We start from the raw sequence: 26203 nt of genomic DNA, 5'->3' as shown, positions 1-26203 counted from the left end.
GAACTGCCTCAGCTTCACCCCATGACCTGAGTCAAAAGTAGGTTCTTTCTGTAACAGATCTATCGCCACCAAACATTTCAGTTTCTTTACGGAGGATCTGAGGGGTCATAGAGAAGGAGTCACTTCACTACCTTGCAGCTTCTGTCATCTCTCTGGCCCTTTGTCCACTATTGGTCATTCATTCATTCACCCCACCACCTCTACCCCCACCTTTACCTCCATCTCCACCTCCATCTCCATATCCGTCTCCATCTCTGTCTCCATCTCCATCTCCCTTCTCTCTCTGGAGCAATGGACCAAACCTCCTCTTGCTTCTAGCAAAACAGTTCCACTCTCATCCAGATCCCTTGGAGATTTATTTTTCTATCTCCAAGCACATTGGTCAAGGTATTTTCCCAAGTAAATACAGTTCCTTCCTTAGAGGAATTCTGTTGCTAGTTGTTACTAGATATCATCTTCCCATCTTCTTACAGTTAATTCTTCCATTCTAACTCCTTTTTATTATGAAACATGATATGCATATGGAAGACTGCATATGGGCTAATTTTTTACCCTCAACTCCTACTCTCTTTGAATTTTAATGAAGAAAGCAGTTGCTTTTCATTAACAACATATTAAATAAAAATATGAACCATACCATTTAGTAAAATGGCCATAATTAGTAGCCCACAGATCCAAGATACAAATGAACTGAGGCCAAGCTTAAACTAGAAAACTAAAGGTCTCTTTTGGTTGGTAAATGGGATATACCAGACTCTCTGTCTCTTAACCTCAGAAATTAACAGAAAATGAGGCTGAACCCCCGGAGCTGTGCTAACAAAGAAGAGAAAGGGAAATTTCTCCCAGCAGCCTCAGGAGCAGCAGATTAAATCTCCACAATCAACTTGATGTACCCTGCATCTCTGGAATATCTGAATAGACAATGAATCAACCCAAAATTGAGGCGGTGGACTATGGGAGCAACTGTAGACTTGGGGTTTGCTTTCTGCATCTAATTTGTTTCTGGTTTTATGTTTATCTTAGTTTAGTATTCAGAGTTTATTATCATTGGTAGATTTGTTTATTGATTTGGTTGCTCTCTTTCTTTTTTAAAAAAAAAATATATATTTTTTTCCTTTTTCTCTTTTTGTGAGTGTGTATGTGTATGCTTCTTTGTGTGATTTTGTCTGCATAGCTTTGCTTTTACCATTTGTCCTAGGGTTCTGTCTGTCTGGTTTTTTTTTTTTTTGGTATAATTTTTAGTGCTTGTTATCATTGGTGGATTTGTTTTTTGATTTGGTTGCTCTCTTCTTTCTTTCTTTTTTTGTTACTTTTTAATTTTTTTATTTTTAATAATTATTTTTTATTTTAATTATTTTATTTTATTCCTTCTTTCTTTCTTTTTTGTCTCCCTTTTCTTCTGAGCCGTGTGGATGACAGGGTCTTGGTGCTCCAGCCGGGTGTCAGGCCTGAGCCTCTGAGGTGGGAGAGCCGAGTTCAGGACATTGGTCCACCAGAGGCCTCCTGACTCCAGGTAATATCAAACGGCAAAAGCTCTCCCAGAGATCTCCATCTCAACACCAAGACCCAGCTCCACTCAACGACCAGCAAGCTCCAGTGCTGGACGCCCCATGACAAACAACGAGCAAGACAGGAATACAACCCCACCCATTAACAGAGAGGCTGCCTAAAATCATAATAAGGTCACAGACACCCCAAAACACACCACCGGATGTGGTCCTACCCACCAGAAATACAAGATCCAGCCTCATCTACCAGAACACAGGCACCAGTCCCCTCCATCAGGAAGCCTACACAACCTACTGAACCAACCTCAGTCACTGGGGGCAGACACCAAAAACAATGGGAATTACAAACATGGAGCCTGTGAAAAGGAGACCCCAAACACAGTAAGTTAAGCAAAATGAAAAGACAGAGAAACACACAGAAGATGAAGGAGCAAGGTAAAAACCCACCAGACCAAACAAATGAAGAGGAAATAGGCAGTCTACCTGAAAAAGAATTCAGCGTAATGATAGTAAAGATGATCCAAAATCTTGGAAATAGAATGGAGAAAATACAAGAATCGTTTAACAAGGACCTAGAAGAACTAAAGAACAAACAAACAATGATGAACAACACAATAAATGAAATTAAAAATTCTCTAGAAGGAATCAATAGCAGAATAACTGAGGCAGAAAACGGATAAGTGACCTGGAAGATAAAATAGTGGAAATAACTACCACAGAGCAGAATAAAGAAAAAAGAATGAAAAGAGTTGAGGACAGTCTCAGAGACCTCTGGGACAACATTAAACACACCAACATTCGAATTATTGGGGTCCCAGAAGAAGAAGAGAAAAAGAAAGGGAGTGAGAAAATATTTGAAGAGATTATAGTTGAGAACTTCCCTAATATGGAAAAGGGAATAGTCAATCAAGTCCAGGAAGAGCAGAGAGTCCCATACAGGATAAATCCAAGGAGAAACATGCCAAGACACATATTAATCAAACTATGAAAAATTAAATACAAAGAAAAACTATTAAAAGCAGCAAGGGAAAAACAACAAGTAACACATAAGGGAATCCCCATAGGGTTAACAGCTGATCTTTCAGCAGAAACTCTGCAAGCCAGAAGGAAGTGGCAGGACATATTTAAAGTGATGAAAAGGAAAAACGTACAACCAAGACTACTCTACCCAACAAGGATCTCATTCAGATTTGACAGAGAAATTAAAAACTTTACAGACAAGCAAAAGCTAAGAGAATTCAGCACCACCAAACCAGCTTTACAGCAAATGCTAAAGAACTTCTCTATGCAGGAAACACAAGAGAAGGAAAAGACCTACAATAACAAACCCAAAACAGTTAAGAAAATGGTAATAGGAACATACATATAGATAATTACCTTAAATGTAAATGGATTAAATGCTCCAGCCAGAAGGCATAGACTGGCTGAATGGATACAAAAACAAGACCCGTATATATGCTGTCTACAAGAGACCCACGTCAGACCTAGGGACACATACAGATTGAAAGTCAGGGAATGGAAAAAGATATTCCATGCAAATGGAAATCAAAAGAAAGTTGGAGTAGCAATTCTCATATCAGACAAAATAGACTTTAAAATAAAGACTATTACAAGAGACAAAGAAGGACACTACATAATGATCGAGGGATCAATCCAAGAAGAAGATATAACAATTGTAAATAGTTATGCACCCAACATAGAAGCACCTCAATACATAAGGCAAATGCTAACAGCCATAAAAGGGGAAATCGACAGCAACACAAGCATAGTAGGGGACTTTCACACTCCACTTTCACCAATGGACAGATCATCCAAAATGAAAATACATAAGGAAACACAAGCTTTAAATGATACATTAAACAAGATGGACTTAATTGATATTTATAGGACATTCCACCAAAAAACAACAGAATACACTTTCTTCTCAAGTGCTCATGGAACATTCTCCAGGATAGATCATATCTTGGGTCACAAACCAAGCCTTGGTAAATTTTAAAAATTGAAATTGTATCAAGTATCTTTTCCGACCACAATGCTATCAGACTAGATATCAATTACAGGAAAAAATCTGTAAAAATCACAAACACATGGAGGCTAAGCAATACACTACTAAATAACCAAGAGATCACTGCAGAAATCAAAGAGGAAAGCAAAAAATACCTAAGAACAAATGACAATGAAAACACAACGACCCAAACCTATGGGATGCAGCAAAAGCAGTTCTAAGAGGGAAGTCTATAGCAATACAATTTTACCTCAAGAAACAAGAAACATCACAAATAAACAACCTAACCTTACACCTAAAGCAATTAGTGAAAGAAGAACAAAAAAACCCCAAAGTTAGCAGAAGGAAAGAAATCATAAAGATCAGATCAGAAATAAATGGAAAGGAAATGAAGGAAACGATAGCAAAGATCAATAAAACTAAAAGCTGGTTCTTTGAGAAGATAAACAAAATTGGTAAATCATTAGCCAGACTCATCAAGAAAAAACAGGGCGAAGACTCGAATCAACAGAATTAGAAATGAAAAAGGAGAAGTAACAACTGACACTGCAGAAATACAAAGGATCATGAGAGATTACTACAAGCAACTATATGCCAATAAAATGGACAACCTGGAAGAAATGGACAAATTCTTAGAAAAGCACAACCTTCCAAGACTGAACCAGGAAGAAATAGAAAATATAAACAGACCAATCACAAGCACTGAAATTGAGACTGTGATTAAAAATCTTCCAACACACAAAAGCCCAGGACCAGATGGCTTCACAGGCGAATTCTATCAAACATTTAGAGAAGAGCTAACACCTATCCTTCTCAAACTCTTCCAAAATATAGCAGAGGGAGGAACACTCCCAAACCCATTCTACGAGGCCACCATCACCCTGATACCAAAACCAGACAAAGATGTCACAAAGAAAGAAGACTACAGGCCCATATCACTGATGAACATAGATGCAAAAATCCTCAACAAAATACTAGCAAACAGACTCCAATGGCACATTAAAAGGATCATACACCATGATCAAGTGGGGTTTATCCCAGGAATGTAAGGATTCTTCAATATATGCAAATCTATCAATTTGATACACCATATTAACAAATTGAAGGAGAAAAACCATATATCATCTCAATCGATGCAGAGAAAGCTTTCGACAAAAGTCAACACCCATTTATGATAAAAACCTTGCAGAAAGTAGGCATAGAGGGAACTTTCCTCAACATAATAAAGGCCATATATGACAAACCCAGAGCAAACATCGTCCTCAATGGTGAAAAACTGAAACCATTTCCACTAAGATCAGGAACAAGACAAGGCTGCCCACTCTCACCACTATTATTCAACATAGTTTTGGAAGTTTTAGCCACAGCAATCAGAGAAGAAAAAGAAATAAAAGGCATCCAAATTGGAAAAGAAGAAAGCTGTCACTGTTTGCAGATGACATGATACTATACACAGAGAATCCTGAAGATGCTACCAGAAAACTAGTAGCGCTAATCAATGAATTTGGTAAAGTAGCAGGATACAAAATTAATGCACAGAAATCTCTAGCATTCCTATACACTAATGATGAAAAATCTGAAAGTGAAATTAAGAAAACACTCCCATTTACCACTGCAACAAAAAGAATAAAATATCTAGGAATAAACCTACCTAAGGAGACAAAAGACCTGTATGTAGAAAGTTATAAGACACTGATGAAAGAAATTAAAGATAATACAAACAGATGGAGAGATATACCATGTTCTTGGATTGGAAGAATCAACATTGTGAAAATGACTCTACTACCCAAAGCAATCTACAGATTCAATGCAATCCCTATCAAACTACCACTGGCATTTTTCACAGAACTAGAACAAAAAATTTCACAATTTGTATGGAAACGCAAAAGATCCCGAACAGCCAAAGCTAATCTTGATAAAGAAAAACGGAGCTGGAGGAATCAGACTCCCTGACTTCAGACTATACTACAGAGCTACAGTAATCAAGACAGTATGGTATTGGCACAAAAACAGAAATATAGATCAATGGAACAGGATAGAAAGCCCAGAGATAAACCCACGCACCTTATCTTTGATAAAGGAGGCAAGAATATACAGTGGAGAAAAGACAGCCTCTTCAATAAGTGGTGCTGGGAAAACTGGACAGGTACATGTAAAAGTATGAAATTAGAACACTCCCTAACACCATACACAAAAATAAACTCAAAATGGATTAAAGACCTAAGTGTAAGGCCAGAGACTATCAAACTCTTAGAGGAAAACATAGGCAGAACACTCTATGACATAAATCACAGCAAGATCCTTTTTGACCCACCTCCTAGAGAAATGGAAATAAAAACACAAATAAACAAATGGGACCTAATGAAACTTAAAAGCTTTTGCACAGCAAAGGAAACCATAAACAAGACCAAAAGACACCCCTCAGAATGGGAGAAAATCTTTGCAAATGAAGCAACTGACAAAGGATTAATCTCCAAGATTTACAAGCAGCTCATGCAGCTCAATATCAGAAAAACAAACAACCCAATCCAAAAATGGGCAGAAGACCTAAATAGACATTTCTCCAAAGAAGATATACAGATTGCCAACAAACACATGAAAGGATGCTCAACATCATTAATCATTAGAGAAATGCAAATCAAAACTACAATGAGATATCATCTCACACCAGTCAGAATGGCCATCATCAAAAAATCTACAAACAATAAATGCTGGAGAGGGTGTGGAGAAAAGGGAACCCTCTTGCACTGTTGGTGGGAATGTAAATTGATACAGCCACTATGGAGAAGAGTATGGAGGTTCCTTAAAAAACTAAAAATAGAACTACCATACTTCCCAGCAATCCCACTACTGGGCATATACGCTGAGAAAACCATAATTCAAAAAGGGTCATGTACCACAGTGTTCACTGCAGCTCTATTTACAATAGCCAGGACATGGAAGCAACCTAAGTGTCCACTGACAGATGAATGGATAAAGAAGATGTGGCAAGTATATACAATGGAATATTACTGAGTCATAAAAAGAAATGAAATTGAGTTATTTGCAGTGAGGTGGATGGATCTAGAGTCTGTCATACAGAGTGAAGTAAGTCAGAAAGAGAAAAACAAACACCGTATGCTAACACATATATATGGAATCTAAAAAAATTAAAACAGGTTCTGAAGAACCTAGGGGCAGGACAGGAATAAAGACGCAGATGTAGAGAATGGACTTGAGGACATGGGGAAGGGGAAGGGGAAGCTGGGACGAAGTGAGAGAGTGGCATGGACATATATACACTACCATGTAAAATAGATAGGTAGTGGGAAGCAGCCGCATATCACAGGGAGATCAGCTCAGTGCTTTGTGACCACCTAGAGGGGTGGGATAGGGAGGGTGGGAGGGAGACGCAAGAAGGAGGAGATATGGGGATATATGTATATGTATAGCTGATTCACTTTGTTATAAAGCAGAAACTAACATACCATTGTAAAGCAATTATACTCCAATAAAGATGTTAAAAATAAATAAATAAAATGTTAATGTCTATAGCCTAAAAAAAAAAAGAAAAGAAAAAGTTTTTAAAATTATGAAATAGTGCACACGTTCGCACATATGTACAATGGAATATTACACACATATATATACATATATATATAAAATGGAATATTACTCAGCCATTAAGAAGTATGAAATAACGCCATTTGCAGCAACATGGATGGACCTAGAGATGATCATACTGAGTGAAGTAAGTCAGACAGAGAAAGACAAATATCATATGACAGCACTTTTATGTGAAATCTAAAGAATGATACAAATGAACTTATCTACGAAACAGACACAGACTCACAGACATAGAAAACAAACTTATGGTTACCAAAGGGGAAAGGTGGGAAGGAGGGATAAATTAGGAGTATAGGATTGGCGTATACACAGTACCATATTTAAAACAGATAGCCAGCAAGGACCTACTGTATGGCACAGGAACCTCTAACCAATATTCTGTAATAACCTAAAGGGGAAAAGAATTTGAAAAAGAATAGATACATGTATATGTATAACTGAATCACTTTGCTGTACACCTGAAACTAACATAACATTGTTAATCAACTATACTCCAATATAAAATAAAAATTTTTTTAAAAGGGAGTATAAAACAATACTACGGATACACATGGCCCACCACTCTGATTTGCTCTATTGGTTTCATCTGTCTCTTTATAAGAAATAAAACCTAAGAAAACACCATGACCTTTGTCCATCTCTCTCTCTTCTCCCTCCCCTCTCTCTGCCAAGTTAGCCACTATTTTACAGTTGGCGTGTTTTTCCCATGCATGTTTTTGTTCTTTTACTACGTTAAGTGTATAGGCATTTACTTTTTAATGTGAGACTCTGTCCAGGACGTTACAGCAGAAATTACAACACTTGCCTCGACAGGCTTCCTGAGAAGACACAGGGAAGAGCAGACAGCCGGGGCCCCGCTGACCCACCCCTCTCCAATGTGCGGTGGGAAAAACAGGACTCGGGCTAGCTTTGCACAATGCCATCAGGGAGGGTTAAATCAGAAAATCAAGTTCTGCTTATTCAGCTGATTTAAAAGCTAAAATGAAAACTCATTTTGCCTTGCAGCCAAAGATGTCAAACACACAGTACCAAGAAAGTTGTACTGACAAACTCGGTCATTTTTTCCCAGCCCTGTGGGTTACATACGCAAGATGTGTTTGTATATGTGGCGGTACCGTGCACCACGGATGTGAGGAGTTCCAAAACAGCCACGCCGGGGGCCTGGCTGCATTCTACCAGCACCACAGACTGGCTTTGATTTTGTCATCCACAAAATGGCAAGATGTTACCTGCTGCTCATTGGCTGAACATAAGCGATGTGGTGATGGCTTGGAGCTGAACTTCTTTCACATTTGGGAGCTCATCATGAAAAGTCTATGAATGTATGGTTACCAAATGCATGATTCTACCCCTCCTAAAGTTAAAGAAGAAGAAAAGAGAGAGCAAGAGAGAGTGAGAGAAGGAAAGAAAGAAAGAGAATGAGAGAGAGAGAGAGGGAAGGAAGGAAGGAGGGAAGGAAAGAAGGAAGGGAGGAAAGGAAGTAAGGAAGAAAGAAAAGAAGGAAGGAAAGGAAGGAAGAAGGAAGGAAGGGAGGCAGGCAGGAAGGAAGGAAAGGAAGGGGAGGAAGGAAGGACAGAAAGGAGGAAGGAAGGAAGGAAGGGAGGAAAGGAAGGAAGGGAGAAAGGAAGAAAGAAAAGAAGGAAGGGAGAAAGGAAGGAAGGAAGAAAGGAGAGAGAGAGAGAGGGAGGGAGGGAGGAAGGAAGGGAGGAAGGGAGGGAGGAAGAAAGAAAGGAAGGGAGAAGGAGAGAGAGAAGAGGGAAAGAAAAACTGTTTTTTTTTTTCCACCCTGACTTTCCTACTCCCTCTAGCTTGGCTTCTTAGGATAACTTCTTAGTTATGTTTACAATGCCTTCACCTCTTATTCCTTTAGAAGTTTATAATTTAGCTCCTTTTAATTTTTCCCTTTTCTTTGTTTAGGGATGCCAAAATTTAAAAATTATTGCAGTTGGTGGTATGGAGCCCTAGAAAACTTTTATGTTGTTTGTGTTGTGTGTATGCCTGCATATATTTGTTTATGCATTATTTATCTATTGCCAATAGACCGCATCATTAAATTTCCAGCCAATTTTCTGCATATAAAAACAACACGAGACTGTTTTGTTTATCTGGATCCTGTTTCCTAGAAGTTCAGCCTAAATGTCTTTCCCTGGTTTCCATTCATATATATATGTGTATGTATATATATTTACTCACATATATACATACACATTCATACACACACATATACATACGTGTATATGAACATGTATATACTATGTATTTTTATACACATACACACACCTCACAAACGTATGTGTGTGTGTGTGTTTGTTGAAACCTAGTTTTGAATTGCACAGCTAATTAATGAATACATTCTCCTTGGTCAACGCATTCTTCACAAATTGGATCACATTGATCTCTCTTGTCCCCAGTGCCACCTCAGTAATACAAAACTCATCACCACAAATTGGAGTTCTTCATTTTTCCCCTGTTATCCATCAACCAGTTGGCTACAAGATCAGTTCCTCTAAAGCACCATCCTGATCATGCCTCTCCAAAATTGAAAAGCCTTTAATAGCTGTCTGATTGTGACCAATCTGCTAGGTGCCTCCATTCTATTCCTTTACAACCAAATCTCACTTCACCTCTGGATGCAAAGTACCCAGCTACATTTTCTAGACTCTTTTGCAACCAGGAGTCGGTACGTGAGATTGTAGGCAGAAGCCATGAGGTGGGAATTCAGGGAAGCCCTCCTAGAGAGGAAAACCAGCTGGAAATGGGTGCCTTTGCCCCCTTCTTCCCATCTTTCCTGCTGCCTAGAATTTATGTGTGAGGGCTGGAGCTCCAGCAGTCATCTTGACCTAGGAAGGAACCTTGAAGATAAAGTCATACGCTTAAGAATAGAAATACAGAAAGATAGAACGTACCTGAGTCCCTGATGATAAGAGAACCACCCCCAATTGCCCTGGAGAGAAAAATAAAATTTTGTGTGTTTGTCACTGTTATTAAGATTTTCTGCTATGGGCAGGCCCAAAATAGTAGTTTATTCTCTCCACAAATTTAGGTATTTTTCTGCTCCAGCCAGTGTAATATGATGATTAGTTTCAATCCATTGCTTCTCTTCTTAAGACAGCGGCTCACAGATAGAAAGATCTGAGTTCAAGCCCAGCCCTGCCTCTATGACAGCAAAATCTTCAGGCATTGCTCCTCATCCTTTACCCTCAGTTTCCTTGTCTGGAAATTGAGAATAATAATAATATGCACATTAAGGCGTTTGCTATTTTTCTTTCATCCAGTTTTTTAGTTGTTATTAGCCCAATAGCACCAATAGAAAAAATAGTTGAGGGAGAAAGAAGGAGACAAAACTCAAATCAGGATATACTCCCACTTGTTCACAGACCTCATAAGCAGTTCAGGGGTTAAAAACGTCCAGGTTGCTAAATTTTAAAAGTCAACGGGAAAAAATATCCATTGATTGGACTTCAGTTATTGATGTTTTACTCTCATTGTTACAAATAACTGAAATCTGACTACACACACATTGCATTTTCCAAATGCTCCTTGACCTGTAGATGAATGCACACACACATACATACACACGTACGTTTCAAGAACATTGGCCCCGGGAGAATCACTTGCTCCAAGTCCCTGGAATGGAGAAGTCATACAATTCTTCTTGGTACTTGCCATTTGGATAAGTTGACTCAATGAATGACTTGAAGAAACAGTTCCTTTCAAATGGGCATTGAATTGCAAAAAAGCAAATTCTGTTCAAACTCTTCCATTGTGCAATTTCACTTCTGCTCTTATGCACATTAAACTAAATTGGTTGGATATAAACCTTGCTGAATTAAATTTGATTTGATGAGGACATTTGTGTGTCTGTGCAGGCAGAGTGCAGTATGTGTGGGTTTAAAAAAAATGTTCCTTTTACAAATGATTCCGTTTTGCCATTGCTTCATTAGTGAACTAAATTTTTGGTCATGTGGATCCATTTTGTGAATGAAATAGATCTTGGCCCTTTGTTGGGAAATCACAAAAGTAGCAGTTTGTTCTTCTTGAAGAAAAGTCACACAGCCTCAGAGGCTGGAACGTTCGGGTACAATCCGAATCCGGGGTTGGTTGAATCCGTGGACGCAGAACCCACGGATAAGGAGGGCCGACTGTACTACACCATTTTATGGACTTGAGGGCCTTGAGCATTTGGTCTATGTGGGGTCCTGGAACTACTCCCCCCCGCAGATACGGAGGGACAACGGTATCTTTAAATCCTTTCTGCCCTTGCTTCATGTGACCCTCACTTGCCCTCTCTTACTATCCCCCAACACTATCATCACTTCCTTTTCAAAAAATATTCTCCTTGTTCTTCTCAGCCCACTCTCCTCATGAGGCTCTAAAGGCCAAGTTGGCCACTGGGTCCTATCTGCCCGGGCTGAGGGCCTTAGCAGCATTTCAACCCAAATAATGACCTTCCATGTTACTGCCGGACTTCTAAAACACACAAATAGAAGAATTCAAGTAGGCTTGGTTCCAAGTATTTCCGGGGGAGAAGAGTCATTTTTAAAGGGTCCAGATGATTTATTGCAAGGAAAGAGGTGTCACTAAAGGCCTGAATTCCAACCTGTCACCAGAAGTTCAACTCTGATAAGATATAGAAGAAGCCATCTTGTATTTCACAGGTCCCGAAAAAGCATTCAGATGAAGGAGCAAAGGTTAAAAAATTATGAACAATTTCCCGAGCATTACCAACAGTACATGTCAAAGTAATGCATGAATCAAGTACTGTACTCGGGATTTCCACCACCAGGAATCCCATACATCATCCGTTAGCTGCATTACTGGCTATAAGACCCCAGAAGGTATTCAGGGGTTCTGTTGTCTGAAATTCTCTGAGATTTTTTTTTTCTGGTTTTGGTAATTATTGAACAACGAAAGTTCAATAATTGGAAAAGCAGCGTGGTCTCTTGTCTTCTGCAACTTTGCATAATGATGGTAGATTCCACTCAATAAAGAGTGCACATAGCTTTAAGAAAGACCATCAGTATTTTCAGTATTTCAGGAAGCTCTCAGTATTTTCATTCACAAAACAGCTAAATTTTTTTTGCTTTATTTTCCTTCTTTTTATTTTTTTAACAGAGGTATAATTTATGTATAGCAAAAAGGAGACGAGTTTTGACAAATGCCATGTAACCCATACTTCTATGAAGATATACATTTCCATCACCCCAGAAAAATTCCCTGTGTCCCTGCCCAGTCAATCTGGTCTCTTCCCAAAGTGACCACTATTTTGATTGCTATTACGGTAGACTAGCTGTGCCTTTTTTAGAACTAAATAAAAACGGATGAATGCAGTGTACTTTTTTAGTGCCTAATGTCTCATGTTTTAAGCATCTATGAAATCACGTCTTAGTTTCCTCCTCTGTAAATTGAGGGCCTCGCCCTGTGAAAACTGTGCAAGTATTCTGAGGAGTCGTAGGTTTCTTGGTTGGGGGAGGGGACCTGAGAAGCCACCTTGATTGGGGGTGGGTGAAGTGGAAGCTGAAGATTGGGGTTCTCTCCTTCAAACAGAACAGCTGTACTTTTCCAGGTCTTACAAATTGCGTTTCACTGGAAGATTGCATTTGGGTAAAGGGTTCTTTGTAAAAAATAAAAATAAAAAAGTTAGAGAACTGCAGGTCTAGCCGATCCTTACCGATCCTTTTCCCTGGAACCTTCTATAAATTACAAATAGCGTTTCTGATATGAGAGCTGGGATTGGTCCCCTGGAGAGAGAGCTGGGAGACAGAGGTCGCCAGACTGGGGGCCCCCGGGGAGGGTCTGGGCACCGAACACTGTAATATTAGTACCGGTTACAATCAGATAGTGCCACCTCAACTGAGGCGGCTGGACAATAGGCCAGAGGCCCTGGCGATGGAAGCACAAAGGCTGCATTCAAAAGGCCCGACTCCACAGCCAGCCAGTGTATCTATAGACGCCACAGACCCTGGCCCAGCCGGAATGTCACCTCGCCGCCAGAAAGCCATTTTTCCTGGTTAGCTTTTAAACTGCTAAAAATAATAAACACAGAAAGGAAAGTGCTGACACAACCCTAACTGCAGAGACAAACTGCAACTGTTGTTATAATAATGTAAACAAACTGGGTTCCAGATGACATCCTAGTGTTCCAAACTGAACAGGCTGCCTGATATTTCCAAACATCTGGGGACTGGAGGGAAGTTGTATGGGCTCGTCAGTAATGGCAGGGGGTCTTCACTGCACAGGTGCACATGCCCTTCCTGACTTTCTCTGACCAAGGGTGAGCTGATCCTTTTGCTTTCTTTAGCACTCAAGGAAAAGAGAGATTGGAAAGGACTGTGGTCCTCCATCGAGCATTTTTCCACATAACAAATGAAAAATGGGCTCCTTTCTCTCTCTGTCCAATTATTACTCCTTTTTCCCCCAAGTGAATTTGAAGCGTCCTTCTCCACTATGTTTATTTTTAACCCCTCGAATGCTGTATATTCCTCATGAATACCTACAGAGTTCAAAACCATCTTAAATAACAACAGCAGCAATGCCATAAACTAGAAGATCATTCCCATAATGCTGAAAAGTGGCAATCAAAAAATCACGAATCTGATTACCCACAGAGTTCAAAACCATCTTAAATAACAACAGCAGCAATGCCATAAACTAGAAGATCATTCCCATGATGCTGAAAAGTGGCAATCATAGAATCATGAATCTGCAAACAGCCAAGTCAAGCCCAACATCTGACCTGACAATCCATGAAATCCCGTGTGGAACTTGGTACCCACGCAGGACGGCCAATGGGAGGGAAAATGCAGATCTGGAAAAAAGGAAACACAAGAAGATAAATAGATGTGTGTGTGCTTTTTTTAAAAACTCCCCCAACATTTGCTTAATTCACCACTGCTCTTCTTTCTATGTTTAAATGGGGTCTGGTTTCAGAGCTGTCTCTGATTTTGAATACATGCAAACAGACTTAGATAAAATCTCATTCCAAAGGGGAGCTGGTTTCAGAGAAAGGGGCTTTAACACAAGGATTGTAATAACACATTATAGGCATGAGACAATGTTTGTGGATCCCAAGAACCTACTTTTCTGCACAGGACTCCGGGGTTTTGGATTCCCAGACTCAGAAGAGGACTAAAAGACAAATGTGAATCAAACAATTTAGAACTTTTGTGCTAAAAAGGGTCCAGCTGGGTGTCAGAGGATGGTTCCCAGGGTAGGTCCCAGCAAATCTCAGCCGGGGCTGTGCCCCTGTGAGACGTCAGGACGGGGGAGCCAAGAGGAAGCTACAGAGCTGTCTAGACGGTGTCAAGTGTGGTGATGTTGGGGACTCTTCCCCCAGGTGTAAACAGATGAAGGAGAAACCAGGGCATCTGGTCCTGCAGGAGACGACGTCTCCAAGTGTCTGTCTGCCCAGCAAGTGAGGGGCTGCTTTTTCCATGGCTGTGGTCCCACAGTTGTAGTTGTTCTTGTGGGAAACTTAGAGATCATAGGAAAGCACAGGTTGGCAGGACAAATGTCTGGGTCCCCTCTGCCCAGAATGGACCATTGCCAACATTTTGTCCCATCTGCTCTTTTTTTTTTTTTTTAAATAAAATAGAGCATAGGTATAATCTCCTTGACAACCCACTCCGAGGCCAGACCATGAATTTGTATCTTGCCAGTACATTTTTTAAAAACATTTACGTACAAGATGAGTATCCAGGACAATGAACAGTGCTTGTGTGTTTTTCATTCACCTATACGATATGAACCTACGTATGTGTATCTGTCGTTCTACACTTGGACTCTCAACATCATGTGTGTGAGCTGACCATGCTGACTGAACTAAGTCTCAGCTCAGTCACTGCCTTTCCACCTAACACCAGGAAAGCACCTGTCATGCCATTAAACTGGGCGCTGGTTACGTGTGTGTGCGCGCATATGTATGTGTGCATGTGCAGATCTTCTCTGCAACTCCACTCTGAGCTTCTCAAGATCCTGCTCTGTCTTCTCTACTATGGTTCCATGCAGAGTAGACACTCAAGTGTATTGAAAGGTACAACATATTTGTTAAAAGTTGATCTGCTTATTATTAATTTCCCTCCCTTTTCCAACAACATTAAGGAAGACTTTGAGGTTGTATTTGTTTTCTTCAAAGTCTCTCTCCACTTGCCTTTGTCCTAAATATTCAAATCCCAAGTTGTCAGTATCACTGTACTGTTTGCGAGAACATCGGAAGCTCTAATATTATTTAAGGCTGAAGACCAAGATATTTAAGGAGCATATTTACAAAACAGACTCACAGACATAGAAAACAAACTTACCGTTACCAAAGGGGAAAGGGTGGGGAGGGGGAGGGATAAATTAAGAGTTTGGGATTAACAGATACACACTACTATATATAAATAAACAACAAGGTCCTAATGTATAGCACAGGAAACTATATTCAATATCTTGTAATAATCTATAATGAAAACAATATGAAAAAATATAACTGAATCACTTTGCTGTACACCAGAAACTAACACAACATAGTAAATCAACTGTACTTCAATAAAAAAAAAGAAAAAAGAAAAAAAAAGAAGCATATTCTAAAAGCGTTCTCAAAGACTAAATTGACAAGCCAGAAAGAAGCTTGTGTTTGTAACTGTTGTGGTTTTAAATGTGAATAGATATACACCACTACCCTTGACACTAATACCTAAAAACAAACAGTGCCTTGTATGTAAACAATATTGAACCTCAATTTATTTTTTGAAGGTATAATTCTGATTTATACTTTGAAGAATATACATGAACCTGACTCAGTGAAAACAACCTAAACATTCTCACATAATAATTAGTAATAATAAGCAGTTTAATATATACCACTTCTTAAGCACATTTTGTGGGTTGGGTTATGCTAATTCTCTCACCTAATTTCCTTAATTTAATCCTCACAATGATCAGACGAGGTAGGTATAAGCCCATTGTTCAGATGAGGAAAAGAGAGTCAGAGAAAGATTTAAAATTATGCCCAAAGCCAGTGAAAAAGAGGCTAGCTGGGACTCTGTCTCAGGCAGTCGGATGTCATGGGCTTCATTCTGAATTACTGAGAACAGGCTCAGGCTTAAAGATTAAAACAGCAGAGAAGACAACCGAAAAACAGTGTCACTGAGGTGGCTTCCAAATTTTGCTATAATACAAACCGACAGCATCTCTTTCATGGTGTGGCTCTCAAACCAAGAACAAACCAAATTAGAGTTCTCCAAGAAGACAAATTCAAAGTGATTTCCTAGTAATGAAGGAAATGAAATTTAAAGCAGCAAGGTCAAGCCCCAGACCTTTCCAACTTAAACATTCCCATTTCTAATTCTTCTTCTCTTTAGAAAACAGGGAGCCGTGGATTTGCTCATGGCTCAAAGGAGGCTGCCCGGTTTGTTTACACAAGATTCAAAGCAAAAATGAGAATCGCTCCCTGGGACAACTTTAGCCCAGAATGCGTGTTCCTTACACATTTTTAATTGGGGCACAAATATATTAACAGTGTGGTTATTTTGTGCTTTCAAAATATTCTGTTTTGTAACTGATTCATATTTATATTTGGAAGGCATTTATTTCTGGGCATGAAACAGTTCATTTTGTTAAGCCATGTGACCTGAGGTAAGGTTGGCCCCATTTCCCATGACTGCTCCCAATTAATGCAAATTGAAGGTTAAAGGATAAATAAAGTCCCTTTAGCTTGGTTTATTAATATGTTAGTTATAAATGGCTCTTTACTTGGTCTATGCTCTTCAGTCTGTAACTATGTACAAATGAACTCTACAGAACAAACTAGCGAACACACAATGTGTATTTTATTGCAAAGTTTTCATTTAAAAGGGGTTACTATTATGGCGATACATTAATGTCATCTATCTCTCTACTTCTTTGGTCTCGGCTCTCTCATCAAACCTGTGGAGCCTGATATAGACTGACTGCATTGCATTCACGGTCACATCTTCAGCCCTCCCTGTCCCTACTCTTTGTCACGTAACTTTGCAGTTCCTCTTCCTAAAGAGGTTCAGACAATATTCCTGCCCCCTTTGATTTTGGCTTTGGTCAGGTGACTTGCTTTGGCCAATGGAATGTTAGCAGGTATGTTCCATCTAGAGGTTTGAAAAAGTTCTTGTTATGTTTATGTGTTTGCTTTGCTCCTCTGTAACTGCTATGAGAACATGCCTGGGCTAGCCTGTCATGGCTGAGAAACACAGAGTGGTGTTGTTGACTCACGTCTCAGCCAAGGCCATCCTAGATCAGCCTAGAGCAGCCAAGCCCCACACACAGGACAGCACCCAGGCAAGATACACAGAACCACCCAGCTGACCACAGATGTACAAGTGGGCCCAGACGGAACTCAAAGAACCAGCCAGTAGCCAACGCTCAGACTCGTGAACTTATGAATGCCAAGTGTTTCAAACCATTGAGTTTTGAGGTAATGTGTTACTTTCCCAGGTAACTGTACAAAATGTTGTTGTGTACTAGATATAACCGATATAGGACCTACCCCTGGCTCTCTCAAAAAACGTATGTCCCCATAGAAGATAGTTTAAAATTTAGGCAATCAGACTCATTAACTATCCACCAAATGCCAGCTGTTTCAGTCAAGGTTCAACTAGGAAAATATAAAGTAGTCTAGGGATTTCAACATAAGGACTATAATGCAGGGAACTGATCACACAGAAGGAAAGACGTGAAGGCAAACGGGGAAGCAGGAGGCTTCCAGGAACTCAGTCATTGCAGAAAGTCCCTGAACAACAGGAACAAAGCATAGAAGTGTCGGTGCTGGAGCCCAGGGGACAGGGCCACCCCGCAGAAGCTGACAGCTCAGAAGCCCTCCCTAGTAGGAGCTGAAGCCCCAGAGGAGACGATCTGCCATCAGAGAGCTGGTCTGAGTGTGAGAAAGGCACACCTGGCTTCCCTCTTCCTTCAGGACCTTCCAGGGCTGACCCCAGACTCAGGAACCTGGACAGCCCTGTTTTTTGGGTTTTTTTTTGTTTTTTTTTGACTTGTAACTTCAAACTCCAATAATTTGCATCTCATATGCCTTCCATCTTTCATTTGCCTTTGCTAGCCAGCCTTCTCAGTTACTTTCTTGTAGGTTATTATATAATATAAAGAGAGTAAACGCATAAAGTCTAGCAAAAAAAAACCCCAGTTCCCTAGGCTTGTTACCCTTCTTATCCTCTCCGTCAGGTCAGTCACACCAGGGAAGGGCAAGCCAGGGATCTGAGGGCAAACAGGCACACACCTCACCATGACGGGCGAGACACCACAAGGCATTCATCGGCGCTGAGAGCTCTGTCCGCAGAAATGACGGAGAGTGAGAACAGACACTGGGCTTGAAGGTTAGAAAGGGCCTGAACAGGTGGAAAAGGATATTCAGGTAGCAGGACCCATGGGAGCCAAGTGCAGGAACCATGGAGGGAAAGACCAAGTGTTCTGGTTAGGTTTAGAGGGTGTGTATTTGGGAGGAAGGTGCAGGGGAGAAGAGGGGGGCAAGGAGGCTACAAAGGTGAGAGCTTGAAAGAGTTGGGACCCCTGAAAAGAAAAGATAACTATGTGATGTAACAGAGGTGCTAACTGTCCCTACGATGGCAATTATCTTACTATATATAAATGTGCCAGTGTAACATGTTATATACATTCCACAATGGAATATGCCAAATATATTTTGGTAAAAAAAAAAAAAGAGTTTGGAGACCCATCTAAGCAGATTGGACTTCTTTCTGCCCTGAAGGCAACGGGAAATGAATCGGTTCTGAGAAGATAGTAATATGATCCAAAGTGTGTGTTAGAAATATTACTCTGATAAAAACGTGAGGGGTAGATGGGAGGGAGAGAGCCAGACTAGGGATCTGTAATTAAGCGTAGACCTCACAGAGCTCACAACCCTCCTGAACACATTGGCAGGAGTCTGTGCAAGTGTTGAGTTTTCTGAGAGATGGGACAGAGCTTTCACATGGTTTTCAGTGGAGCCTGTGACGCTTGACCCCATCCAACACTGTGAACGCTAGAAGCAGGACAGCCATCTAGAGAGCTCCTCTACTAATCATTTTAATGAGGATCAAAAATGTAACCGTGGCAATGGGAATGGAAAGGGGTAAACAGACACGAACATTTGTAAGACACTATCTAAAATAATCTAGATAAATATGAACAGAAATGAAACAAGATCAAGAGATACTAAAAGCTTTAATTCTGTAAATGAAGTACAATGTATACAAATATTGAATCACTGTGTTGTACACCTGAAACTGATATAATATTGCAAATCAAGTATACCTGGATTTTTTAAAAAGGGTACAGAAAAAAATAAATAAAAGGTTTAATTCTGGGCCACCTCCGTCTGCTATTACTTTCTTTCCCCTATGAAACGGAGGAAGCAACTTATGTTTCCAAGATACCGTAAAGAGTCACTCAATTGAAAAGTTCCAAGATAAACACATGGCACGTATATCACCACTGTCCCCTTTCCATGTCGTCACAGATATTACTAATCAAACGCAATCTTTCCTTACTGCTGAGTCCAAACCCCTCTGAAATATCTCCTCAGGCAGCCACTAGAGTGACTGCTTTCTAGAGTGACTGTTTTTATTTATTGTATTGACCGTTCTTTGGTTTCATAAGGATGAAGTACCAATGAGTGGATCACTTAGCATAAGGTATTATATACTCGTATGATCTGTATACACATACTTATATGCGTATTTCCCACACATGGGGAACTTACGTACAATTGGGCCACCTGCTAGATCTTACCCAAGTTTGCGAGTCCACTTAATGTTAACTCAAAGTAATTAAATACAGATTTGAATGAAGCTGAATTAGGGGGAAAATTTTTGCATACATGAAAATTTATTCTATTATCGAATGATCATAGTAAATGTTTAAAATCAGCACATGTCATCATAATCAGCTACTAGTGACTTCATTGTTTGGTAAAGTCTTAACTCCAATCACCGGCGAGTAGGTATATCGTGTTACCATGAGCCATCCTTTTCTCAGAGTATTAATATGTTGACCCTTGGGTTGGTATTTGAATGCCACCATGACAGTTTTCTAACCTTGGGTGTTTTCCATGTGACATTAGAAAAGAGGTGTCATTATCCGAGTTGCCTTCTATATAGGACCATAATAAAGACAGATTCAGATAAGCCAAGTTTTTTCTACTTGTACTTTGGATCAACAAGAAGGTAACTGTTGTCTATATTAACATGAAGATATTTCCTGCTCCCCTCAACCCCAAACCCCAAAGTTTGATCTGTTCAATTCCAAAGAAACAACTTTTGGAAAATTGTATATATACAAAAATATTCCCAGAAAAAGAGAAGAAAAAAAAATCTCTAATGCAAAAAATTCCCAGCAGTCATTATTTGACCATACCCCATAATGAGAAGTTTGTTTTAATCTATAACACATGTCCAAATATTTAGATGTGTGTATGTATAGCTAACTAAAATATAAGTCCCATAAGATAGTATTCTTGCTTATGTGATGTACTTGGATATTTTCTATTCCATTCAACACTATCCTATTCTGTTCTTTTTTATATACTATTTCATTAAAGAAAAGTTAGTAATAACCTGTGAAATTGATTTCATTACCCACGAATAGGACCCAGCCCACAGTTTGAAAAGCACAACCGTAGGAAAATAAAGTGCTCTGACTTTATTCACCAATGTAAACATATCCACAAAACATCAATCCTGGGCAACTTAGCAGAGAAAAAAATCTCTTGGCTCTCTGTCTAGTATCCTGGCTGAAACTAGGTTCTGCTGAGCCAATTTTTGTACTTCGTGGTTGACAATGACCGAAAACTGAAAGGCAGAGATCAAACCCTCACTCTCCTTCTCATCACATCTCTTCCGCTGGGTCATTTATACCGTGCAAGTATCACGTTATTCAATTTTGCTGTCATTTACTGTTCTTTTTCCAACAGCAATGGAAACGCAGGATCGGTTTACTGTCTCCTGCCTTTGGTAGAATTAGATGATTCTCTCTCCTGGCCCCTTTGAACAAAGATGCCATTCATCCCTCTGGAGAACCACCTCCGGGGGATCTGCAAACAAAGCCCGGCAGGGAAACCACTACTCACGAAGGAGCAGCAATTGGAATTGGAGCAACACAGATAACTGTAAAAACAAACAGTAAAAGGCTAGATAGCTCCAAATTCAGTGGGACCTACCGAAAGAAAGCTATTTCTTAAAGAATTAAAAAACTATTTCCTCTTTCTAAAAGAAAAAAAAAATGAACAGGTACTATAGAATCATCATAGCAGAGAATCTTTGAAGGCTTTCTTGCTCGTCCTCTGGTGCTAGTATATTCTTTCTTACCTGTGACTTCTTTGACATTCATCTGCTTTCTGTGTGCCCTTCCCCACACCCCTACTCATCCAACTAGTAAAACATTAGTGAGTGTATCAAAGCCTGAGCTTTCCCACGTTCTTTATTCAGCATTTCTTCTTCCCCGAATTTATCTTAAATAAATGATTATGGATATATCTATATATACAAAGCCTCAGTGACAAAGATGTTCACATAGTGTTATCTATAACGGCAAAGGGCTCAATTAATTGCTAAAAGTGGTCATCTCTGGGTGGCTGGGTTATTGTGATTTAAATTTTATTCTGTATACTTACCTATATTTTCCAAATTTTCCAAAATAAAAATAAGACAAAGGAATTGAAAAGGACATGTGTGTGCTTGTACTTGTTACTGAAACACTGGTGAATCTCCAGGTAGATTTTCACCAGGCCCAAGGACACACATGTATGATCATGCCCTGAGACACTATAATATCTCTTCATGCTGAAAAAAAAAAAAATATACACCAGCAATTTCATCCTCAAACTCAACAGAAATGTGTACACATGTTCACCAAAAGACCTGTACAAAAATGTCCATAGCTGCACTTCTCATCATAGCCAAAGCTGAAAACAAACTATTCTCCAACGGATATATGCCCACAATGAAATATATAAATCACAACGGATGGAATGTCTCACAAACATAATATTGAGCAAAGTAAGTCAGACACAGGAATACATTCTACATGAGCCCTTTACAAAGTTCAAAACAAAGCAAAATTAATCTGTTGTTTTAGAACTCAGGAAAGTTCAGTCTTTTGGGAGAAAGACTGAAGGGGGAAGGAGGAGAGCTTCTCCTTCCTGTCAATTGTTCCATTTCATGATCTAAATGGTGGTTACATGGGTGTTTACATTTTGTGAAAATGTATCAAGCTGTATGCTAATGACTCATATACTTAGTTGCAACACATTAATGGTCCCTGGAACCACCTTAGTAAGTAACCATCATTTTTACTACAACGGATGTATGCATTTTACTGTATGTTTTAATGGAATGTATCTACATTTTGCTTCAAAAAATAACTTTGTTTACAAAACTTTAAGAAATATCACCCGTTTCCTACTTAGCATTCTTAAGAACATTGACATGTATGGTAAGGAGCGTGATAGGACCTAAAGTACACATCAGGGTAAATTTCAGACATCTTGTAGAGTGTAGAGTGATGCTGTTATTTATATGGGGGTGGGGGGGAGGAAGGGGGGAGGCTGAAAGAAATAGCCTTAAATTACCAGGGTTTTCTGTAAAGAGGTTATTTAGTATGTTATTCATTTTTTCTCTTTGTGAAGGATAGCAAAACAATTTTTTTTCCTTCTGCATAGTTGTAGGAAATGAGCAGCAAAAATGGTATAACGTTTCCCTATTCCCATTGGCTTCTAGAAAACTCAGCCCTAAATTTGTGCATACCCACAGGTCAGTGGTTTTCAAATTTTCTTTTTACTATGGCTACAGTAAGAAATACACTTTGTATCACGACCCAGTATACAGTTATATTTTTGTAAATAATATCCTTACTTTGTGCAATGACCTCTGATATTTTCTACTGTATTCTATTCTAGCCCTTCACATCCTGTTCCATTAAGAATGGTGGTCACTCACTTAAATGATTTCATGGACCATTAACGTGTTGCAACTAAGTTTGAAAAATGTGTTCCAGAGTTCCTGGCAAATATTAGACACTCAGTAAAAAGTTATTAAATGTACAATGGTACAAATTTGCATATTAACCCAATCTCCAGCTCATTATTAGTGTCTATCCCTGTTTTCCTTTGCTTCTTGGTTTTTCTTATCCTTTATAACTTATGTTTACTTATTACGATATTTGTATCTTTATAAGCTGTCATCATCTTTTCCAGAACAAGCCCGCATAAAACGTTTTCAAAGTCACACAGTAAATCAGTCAGGGCAGAGCCACAAGAGGAAGGGTCCTCCCAAGTTGCCAGGTCCTGCTTCTCTGGGAACAGGAACTTCAATACCTGTAAGAGAAACACTTGTGGTCCCACCACTGCAAAAATGTCTGCGGCGAGAGCAGATGGTGACGGTGACCATGTGACGGGAGCTCACCTCTAACCTTTTCGGGAACAATATACACTCTTGCTTTCCATGAAGTTCTCTTGCATTTCCGACAGCTGGGAGAGAGACAGCCAGCTCATTCCAAGAAACACAAAGACGCTTTTGAAAGAGGAACAAAGGGTTCTACAGTTGACAATGAAGAATGGTGTGAGCATCTCTGTGCATCTCTGTGATAAAGGAGTTCATGTTCTTGAGTTTCCTTTATCTTTCTTTTCAGGGTGTAAAGTCTTTCTCAGGTCACTGAAGTTGTGTGTCTACAGGAGAACTAGCAAACATGTTGGAAGGAGCTAGTCCAGGCATGTGAGAAGAAACCTTATCTTTCTAACCCAGGAACACATTTCGCCTTAATAAAACTTTTATTTTAAAACATCCTCTCAGGTCCTATCGAACAAAACTTTCCCTACAAAAGGTTCTTGGATCACTTTTGGGCAAGTTGCCATCTTGGCTTATCTTCCACACCCAAAGAAAGAAAAATATGTTTTGGGCCAAGCACCATGGTCCACTTTGGTAATGTTGTTTTTGTGAGGACAGGTTGTGGGTAAAGAGGGATGTGAACATGACTGGGCTTTCCTTTAGCAGAAAAGGATCCTGAGGAATTTAACAGGGCTGAAATGGATCAATTCTTTCCTAGGACGTGGAGCCTAGGCTTTGTTTCTGCTTTAGCCCCAAGAGAGCATGGATGCTCCCAAGGAAATAACCAAAAACGCAAACTAAGATTTACATGCACAGATGTCTACAGAAGTATATTTGCCTTAGTAGCATGAAGTCAGAGCAGTCTCTAAGTTCCAAACTGCGGGGAAGACTTTTAAAAAGTAATTGTGCAGCCATCAAAACTAATACTCACAAATCACAGTGTGAGAAATAACCACAACAAAAGGTTAAATGCAAAAAGCAGGTTGAAAAACTACACATACAAAATATGAATTTGACCATTTTAAAGCATATATGTATTATATTTGCATAGAAAAAGATTTGGAAGAAACACTCCAAAATGTTGAGGAGCTATAGCACTAGCTAGTGAAATCAAGAGTGAATATTAAATATCTTTTTTTAACTCTTATTTATTATTTATCTCTTTTTATTTATCTCTTATTTATTATCTTTTTTTTCAAAATTTCCACTGTACGCATGGATTGCTTTTACAGCTAGATGAAAGCTATTGTAAAAAATGTAATGATGCATTTCTTTATAAATTCTAGTTTGTTCATTTGCTGACCCATAAATATCTGGAAACTTTGTCCATTTCCTCTTTAATGACAACTTAAGGAGTTAAATTTCTAATTTAACATGGAGAACAGGAAGACTGGATGCCTCAGTGAATCTTATGCAGAGAAAAAGAAAAATCTTATGCAAAGAAAAAGAAGAGTGAAACATGGGCTCTTACCCTCTGAACATATTTGCATGAAGGAAGACCAACTTAAAAAACCCTCTTTTTCTGATGTATATATTTTTCACGTGGGTTGTGTGGACGAATTTAATACTGTAGCTTATAAATAACATTAAAGGTTTAGATGACCGATCTGAAAGCCCACCCAGTTAATGTAAATGTCACATACATGAATGAGTTCCCTTTGGCATAGTTCCCCAGGCCTACAGCAACTACTGGCATCCAGCTGGCTACAGTGAGCAATAGGGTAATCTCTACAGCTATTTGAAAAGGAATGAAGGCGGTACAAAGAAGTGAGGTTACTGTCCTCAAGCTGGGACCACAGGATAGTCACAATTAGTTTAGCCGGCATACCAGGTCAGTATGGGATACCACCAAAGGCTTATTGTTGCACTGGCAGATTCAGGGAGGAAAAAGATAGGTTAATCTGTTTTATCATTTGTTTCTCTGACTTTGTATATCTGATGGATAATTCCATACGGTCAGAAAGAAAACTCCTATGGTAGCTCTAATTTTACTTTTTTAAGGAACCTCCATACTGTTCTCCACAGTGGCTGCACCAGTTTACATTCCCACCTACCATATGATCCAGCAATCCCACTGTTGGGCATATATCCAGAGAAAAACATGGTCTGAAAGGATACATGCACCCCAATGTTCATTGCAGCACTGTTTACAATAACCAAGACATGGAAGCAACCTAAATGTCCATCGACAGAGGAATGGATAAAGAAGATGTGGTACATATATACAATGGAATATTACTCAGCCATAAAAAAGAATGAAATAATACCATTTGCAGCAACATGGATGGACCTAGAGATTGTCATACTGAGTGAAGTAAGTCAGACAGAGAAAGACAAATATCATATGATATCGCTTATATGCGGAATCTAAAAAAGATTGATGCAAATGAACTTATTTACAAGACAGAAACAGACTTACAGACTGAGAGAACGAACTTATGGTTACCAGTGGGGAAGGGTGAGGGGGTTTCGGATTGACATGTATTCATCCTATATTTAAAATGGATAACCAAGAAGGACCTACTCTGTGACACAGGGAACTATGCTCAATATTCTGCAACAACCTAAATGGGAAAGGAATTTGAAAAAACACAGATACATGTATATGTATAACTGAATCACTCTGTTGTACACCTGAAACTAACACAACATTGTTAATCAACTATACTCCAATACAAAATAAAAAGTTAAAAAAAATCTTGTTACTAGCAAGCCACTTAACCAATTAAGAAATTTGC

The 26203-nt window shown here is 39.3% G+C and overlaps 1 protein-coding gene across 15 annotated transcripts in view; it reads right to left on the bottom strand.

The window, feature by feature from the left end:
• Positions 1-26203, bottom strand: part of THRB (thyroid hormone receptor beta) — a 387344-nt gene that overhangs the window by 214739 nt on the left and 146402 nt on the right. For all 15 annotated transcript variants that reach the window (XM_068545826.1, XM_068545838.1, XM_068545836.1 and 12 more), the window contains one exon: positions 13856-13927. Coding sequence is in view for 2 of the 15 variants with exons in the window: in XM_068545824.1 (XP_068401925.1) it covers positions 13856-13927 (72 nt within the window). In the remaining 13 variants the exon portion in view is untranslated. The remainder of the gene's footprint in view (positions 1-13855; positions 13928-26203) is intronic.

Source organism: Eschrichtius robustus, chromosome 6, assembly GCF_028021215.1.
Source record: "Eschrichtius robustus isolate mEscRob2 chromosome 6, mEscRob2.pri, whole genome shotgun sequence".
Classification (NCBI taxonomy): domain Eukaryota; kingdom Metazoa; phylum Chordata; class Mammalia; order Artiodactyla; family Eschrichtiidae; genus Eschrichtius; species Eschrichtius robustus.
This window is presented reverse-complemented; position numbering and strand designations above follow the sequence as displayed.